The 7160-nt window shown below is 39.0% G+C and overlaps 1 protein-coding gene across 1 annotated transcript; it reads right to left on the reverse strand.

Annotated features, from left to right (window-relative positions):
• Window positions 1-700: 700 nt before the first annotated feature.
• Window positions 701-2078, reverse strand: LOC140076547 (gap junction alpha-3 protein-like). Its single transcript, XM_072123112.1, has 2 exons — window positions 1969-2078; window positions 701-1897 (listed from the first exon to the last, which is right to left on the reverse strand). Exon 2 carries the CDS (start codon window positions 1872-1874, stop codon window positions 801-803), a length of 1074 nt encoding a protein of 357 aa, XP_071979213.1. The 5' UTR covers window positions 1875-1897; window positions 1969-2078; the 3' UTR covers window positions 701-800.
• Window positions 2079-7160: the final 5082 nt, after the last annotated feature.

Here is a 7160-nt window from a genome sequence, read left to right on the forward strand (position 1 = left end):
TTGATATCTATGTAATATCACTTGGACCTAGGAGAAAACACAGGGATCGGAAGCTGCTTTGCTTAGCAGCAGGAAGGTTTGATACAAATTGTAAATTTGACTTTCTCCGAATAGAATTTGAGGTTATCTCCTGTCACCTCTTCTTTCTCCTGTATTCTGACCATTTGGTACTGCCTTTTATACACACAGCCTCTCCCATCCACACCCGGGCTGTTCCCATATACAACATCATTGTATCTGAAGGTTTGGTTACTCTAATGTAATATACCCCAGGGCTGCGGGACGGTCGCCAACACTAGTGGAAATGTTAACTCTGCATAATAGAAATGGCTGGAACTTGCCTGCAGTCACTTACATTAGGTGACATTTTGCCTTGAATTTCATTACAACAAATATCATTTTTCTCTGCATTTTTTTTGCATAGTTTATTACTTTCTTCCTTCTTCTCTGTACACATGGGCCCATGTAGCTTTCATATACAGATGATTGCAACAAATCTGTGCATGGAAGGAATATATTAACCCTTTCTATGCTGTGTGCTAGTATTCTTATTCCCTCCCTTTTGCATACATTTGGCAGTTCCTTCTGTGTACATGAAATGACAGCCTGTTAGGTTTTACAGCAGATTGATACCTCAGAGTGAAAGTCACTTAAACTGAAATATTTATTTAATGCTATAAATATTTAAATATCAGGAAATCTGTACACAGACATGCTTACTCACTGTTCTATATCATTAGTAAAGTCACAAAAACCGTGAACAGCGTTCTTTCATTTTCTCCAGTTCTTTTATGTTTCCTTCACACTTGAAGCGTCCCAGGCCTTGACCTGGTGCTACTCTGTCTGCTATTCTGTCGGCTCTGAAGGCTCTGTAGCCTCTGCTGTTCATTATGATCCAGTTCACTTCCACTCTCTAACGCTGTGTTCATCTCCGGAATACCATTCCGCTCAACAGCTTGGTTTTCTCGGTTTTGCTTCCTTGCTGCCTGGCTGCTGTCTATGGCAGATGGTGTGTTCTTACTGGACGAAAGAGGAAACGGCAGAGATGGACTAAAAGTGGATCCCTTCTCTGAAGGAGAGTAGTGGGGATAATGTGGAATTATGTGGGTATGAGTGATGCTTCCGCTCTTTGGGAGTTTGGGCACTGACTCATAACTGGAGCCCGATAGGCCTTGTCTGCACTTGGTGAATCCGAGGTAGTAAATCTCAATAAGGTTGAGTAGTAGAGACAAGCACGCCACGGCCAACATGAAGAGGATGAATATTGTCTTTTCTGTAGGACGTGATATGTAGCAGTTCACAGTGTTGGGACAAGGCCAGCGGTTACACGTGTAGAGTGGCTGCAGCTGAAATCCATATAGAAAATACTGGGCCACAATGAATCCCACCTCAAATAAAGTTTTGAAGAGCACGTTAAAAACGTACGTACGCAGAAGTGCTCCTCGCAACCGCACTTTTCCCAGTTCATCTTTGAGGGGTGGTGGTAAAGGTTTTGCAGGTTCAAGGAGCAGCTGTTTGTCACTCTGAGAGTTTGCCTTGCTTTGACGTTGCTTCTTCTGCTTTTCTTCTAAACGTACAAGGTGAAGAATATGTCCTAGGTAAATGAGAGTCGGAGTTGATACAAAAATAATCTGAAGCACCCAAAAGCGAATGTGTGAAATTGGGAATGTTTTGTCATAGCACACGTTCTGACAACCCGGTTGCTTGGTGTCACAGGTAAACCCAGACTGCTCATCTCCCCAAACTTTTTCTGCTGCAGATCCTAAGACGAGAATTCGAAAAATAAACAGGACTGTCAACCAGACTTTGCCCACGACGGTGGAATGTTCTTGCGCTTTTTCAAGAAGTTTCCCTAGCAAGTTCCAGTCTCCCATTTGAGCATTGGTCACATTTCACCCTAGTAGAAATAATAATTTCATTAGTTGTCAATTTTATGTTCATTCTATTCTATTTCTGAGTGTTACTTACCTAGAGCAGAAGCTAGTCTCTTCTGTGCCTTATGCTGTTCTGTGTCTTAGGGGTCTTCCTTTCTGTCCACCTTCTGAGTAGAGGCCTCAGGTCTCATAGCTACCCTGAACAACCCCCACCCCTCGTGTATTACTTGTTATTTTTAGAGTAGTTTTTTTTTCTAAATATACATGCACTGGGCTGTGGAATTTCTAAGCCTCTCCTTCTAGAGCACGTCACAAGTGTCGGAGGCTTTATTTTGCTTACACTGTCTGTCAAGTGAGGAAGCTGGACATGCATGTGTTGGTGGTCCGTCAATCATTAGCTTTACCAGCTGGATTTCCATATAATTTGTCTATTTGTTTTATCAAGGGCAGCAAATGCTTCTTGCACTCTAAATGTACAGATCTTGGGAAAAATATTGTTAGAAAATTGCATGAATACATAAACTGAAATTCACCATTTTTGGATTTACTCCTGAAAAAAGTTTTTTGGGTGAAATAAAATTGACTCCACATGTGTTGCAGCATAAATCTGTGTCTGTTTGTGGATTAGCCCATTGTCAATTATGGGACAAATCCCAGTTTGTTTGTTTTTTGCTGCAGGCATACACCAGTGCATATACTATTCACTCTCATTATGCTGTAAAATGTGAATTTATTTGTGAAATCCATATTTACACAAATCCATATGTGATCTATTAACATCACCTGAATTTACCTGATCTTACCTTGCCATTTCCTAATATATATATATATACACACACAAATACAAACACAGTCATAAGGAACAATAGGAGTAAGGACCCTGCTCACAAGAGCTTACAGTCTATGAGATTTCCTATTCCCTAAGGGATTAAACACACAACAGAGAATCCATGTGATGACTAGATTTCACGGACTGAACACTGTGCTGGGGAAACACAGTTTTTGTTATTATATTTAAGTCTGATGTGTAAGTATTCTATCCACTTCTGTTTTTCGAAACAATGATTTTGAAGAAAAAAAACTGTATTTGAAAAACATGGCTTAATATCTTCCAAAAACAGCACCACCCCTGAACTTGGGTAGTTCATTGTACATATGAGCTGTAATACTGGCATATACCATGGCCAGATATGTAACTGTTTATGGAAGGAAGCAACCATGCTTTCGGCTATCCACATGATACATCCTTTTCCATTTGACCCTTCTTTAGCATCAATGCAATTTCAGTATACTGTAGTTTCTTGCAGAAACAGCTCTCATAAATGGGTTCCCCATTGTGAACACTAACTTCCTACAACAGGATAGGGGGTGATTGTTTGATACCTAGGGATGGAACGCTGGGAAGAAGACACTTTCAACTGTCCCATGTGACCTAGTAGTCAAACAGCACCCCACATCACATCACACCATGTGAACAAAATATAAAAAGTTCATCTTAACAAGTGGTCTCAAGCTGAAAACTGATCACTATGGGATATATTCCTTATGCAGTCTCCTGGTGCTGGTACCAGGGCAGAACAATAAAAGATGGGGATAAAATTATGCAAACATTTTAGAAATACAGGTTATGGTCTTGTTCCTTGCCTGGCAGCATGGTGCTGTTGGGCTGGTAGGTCGCTCCTTCTGTGGGTGTGGTGGTGTTTTTTTGCCTTATTGCACCTTATTGACTAGGGGCCCACTCTACAGAAGGGCCTGTGAAGTGGCTAGTAAGAGTTTGAGCAAATGTATACTTGATTGTAGACTTTGATGAAAATCCTAGATCATTGTCCAAAACTTGAATGTGTGGACGCAGTCCACGGGGGACATTTATCTAAAGTCTGGAAATGTGTATCTAGTTTTGGGGAATTTTTGCAACATTTTGGACTTTCATGATTTATCTTAGTGATTGATAAATGAAGCATGTGAGTCTGAAAAGTCGCACAAAAGTCTGAAATGTTAAAGCAACCCCTTCCACAAAATAAATCAGGTGCTCCACTGAAAAAAACCCCCAATGTGACGAACTTTGTTAAACGGCAACAATAAAGTCACAAAAAAGAAAGAAAAAAAGTTTGATAAATGCCCCTATATTCTTTTGTCTTTTGAAATGTTGGTATGAATTCTGCCATATTTAAGAGACTAAGAAATAGATCTCTAAGGAGCTATAGAATATGATATTTTTATTATTATTAGATAACACAGTAATTGAATCCCTATATTGTTAGGAAACTAAACTGATTGCTTATCAATCCTATCTCTGTGTACTGTGTGCAGACTCTTCAGTGTGGTGTAACTATACAATGCTTTCTGCTGCAAGTGAGAGTTAAATCCCTATCACAAGCGGGAGGCAGGGAACACATAGGGTAAAATGAGACGGGGTGGAGAAGTTCTATGTCACTGATCTATCAAAGACTGCCCTTAGATTTGACTCTGAGCAAGTGCAATGTAATGGGACCCTGACCCTTCTATCTAGTCAGAGGCTGCATGGTAAATGTAGGCTGCACAAGGGAGACCATGTCAGAGAGGAAGACCACTCCTAAATAACACATCCATTAAATGGGGCATACACAAGAGCCTCTACATTTTTAAGAAAGTTGCACAAGTGAGTAGTGCAGATGATAAGAGTAAACTTTGTAACATACTTTATTGTAGACGTGTTTTTTTCCTTCCTTCCATACTTGAGCAGTTTGTGTAAATCAGATTTCTGTACTATTCTCCCCTGAGAGCTGAGAGATAAAGGAATCTGATAAATGGTCTAATGATTTGGCTCCTTACAGACAGTCCCTGGATAGTCTAATTTCATTACAAAGGTGAATTATGAAGAGAAACATGCTCTAGGTATGGAAAGAGTTAATCCCTAGCCTCCTTTCCTTGCTGTGTCTTATACTTTGGATACACTGCTCAATACAGAGCATGTTCTGCTCATTGTAACAGCCTATGAAGATACAGTACAGAGACGCTTGGACAATGCCCCCCAGTGGCCTTCAGGCGCATTAGCGTAATTTTAATAGTTCATTTATGAAAGAAGGAGGCCATGGATAACAAATATAAGAAGATTACCACAGTCACACTGCCTGGATCTACAAGTAAGTGTGCCTTGTTTGTCCGGATGGATTTTGTTGGATAGATTTTCTTTAACCCCTTCGTGACTAAGCCATTTTAGGGCTTCAGGACCAAGCATGATTTTTTAAATCTGCCCTGTCTCATTATAATCATAATCATACCTTTCTAACAATTTAACATATCCAGGGTATTTTGAGATTGCTCATCATACATTGTACTTCAAATTATTAGAAAAATTTTGATGATATCTTTTGTGTTTAGTTATTGAAACATAAAAAATTGGCACAAATTTCAAATAATTATTTATTTTCAAAGTTCTACATTTTTTTGCATTTCAGGCAGATAGTCAGAGAACCCACATAACTTTATAACAGACACATCCCAAATGTCTGCTTTATATTGGCATGGCTTTTATGCCTCCTCCCTTTTTTCTGGGTAATTAGAAGGTATTTCTAGATTATTATTATTCTAGGTTCGGAATTTTGGGTGCTCAGCTTTAAGTGACTTGGAAAATCCTTTAGATGTTTCACATGAGTTAAAACAAAATGGAGGTGTAATTTACAAATTGTAATTTTTTTTAGACAATTCATTAATTTTGGCCAAAAATTAAACTGTCAACATGTATTAAATGATAAAAAACTACACAAAGTTTGATACCCAATTTTTCCCGAGTATGAGGATGCCCCATATGTGCTGGTAAACTGCTGTATGGGCACACAGCAGGGCATAGAAGGGAAGGAGGCGCCATTCACAGCAGATCTGCAATGTCACATTTTACAGGCTATAAAATGTTTATTTTTTTAAAATTTGGACATATGGGGGATTATTCTTTTGCAAATGAGATCCACTTTTCAGGTACATCATTTAGGGGGTCAATAGTTAATAATGAGGTTTTCTTAACTCTCTCTTGGTGGTGGTTAAAATTCATTCATTCTTATTTATGGGTTTTAGCTTCTTTTTTTATGGCCGTTTACTGTACCATAAAAATAACGTGTTATTTTTATTCTACAAGTCACCACTACTACAGCGATACCCATTTATGTAGGTTGTAAGTTTTGTGAATTTTTTTTAAGTTGTTCACCGTATGGCTTTAGTGACAATTTTATTTTATTGTGCGGGTTGTTACAGACATGATGATACCCAATATGTTGTTTTATTTGGTGATTCTCACTTTTTATGTTGTACAGTCATTGCCAAAAGTTTTGAGAATGACACAAATATTATATTTTCACATGATCTGTTGCCCTCTGGTTTTTATGTGTGTTTGTCAGATGTTTTTATCACATACAGAAATACAAGTGCAATCATATTATGAGTAACAAAAGCTTTTATTGACAGTTAGAATGAGTTAATGCAGCAAGTCAATATTTGCAGTGTTGACCCTTCTTCTTCAGGACCTCTGCAATTCTCCCTGGCAACTCTCAATCAACTTCTGGACCAAATCCTGACTGATAGCCGTCCATTCTTGCACAATCAATGCTTGCATTTTGTCACAATTTGTTGGTTTTTGTTTGTCCACCCGTCTCTTGATGATTGACCACAAGTTCTCAATGGGATTAAGATCTGGTGAGTTTCCAGGCCATGGACCCAAAATCTCTAAGTTTTGTTCCCTGAGCCATTTAGGTATCACCTTTGCTTTATGGCAAGGTGCTCCATCATCCTGGAAAAGGTATTGTTTATCACCAAACTGCTCTTGGACGGTTGGGAGAAGTTGCTCTTGGAGGACATTCTGGTACCATTCTTTATTCATGGATGTGTTTTTAGGCAAGACTGTGAGAGAGCCGATTCCCTTGGCTGAGAAGCAACCCCACACATGAATGGTTGCAGGATGCTTTACAGTTGGCATGAGACAAGACTGGTGGTATCGCTCACCTTGTCTTCTCCGAACAATCTGTGTTCCAGATGTACCAAACAATCGGAAAGGGGATTCATCCTCCTTTTAAGGCAGGCCTGCAATGAAGTTGAAATGTGTTTTGGGAGAAAAAGTAAATTTTCTAGGCAAATATTGACTTTGCAATTAACTGCTGTTAAGCTGATCACTCTTTATAACATTCTGGAGTATATGCAAATTGCCTTTATAAAACCTGATGCAGTAGACTTTTTGTAAAAATTAACATTTGTATCATTCTCAAAACTTTTGGCCATGACTGTACATAATGAGCCTATGCATTCTGCATAGGCTGACAG

This window comes from Engystomops pustulosus, chromosome 9 (genome assembly GCF_040894005.1).
Source record: "Engystomops pustulosus chromosome 9, aEngPut4.maternal, whole genome shotgun sequence".
Taxonomy (NCBI): domain Eukaryota; kingdom Metazoa; phylum Chordata; class Amphibia; order Anura; family Leptodactylidae; genus Engystomops; species Engystomops pustulosus.

Coding starts and splice junctions, on each gene's coding strand:
- LOC140076547 (XM_072123112.1), bottom strand. CDS start 1,874: ATGGGAGACTGGAACTTGCTAGGGAAACTTCTTGAAAAAGCGCAAGAA.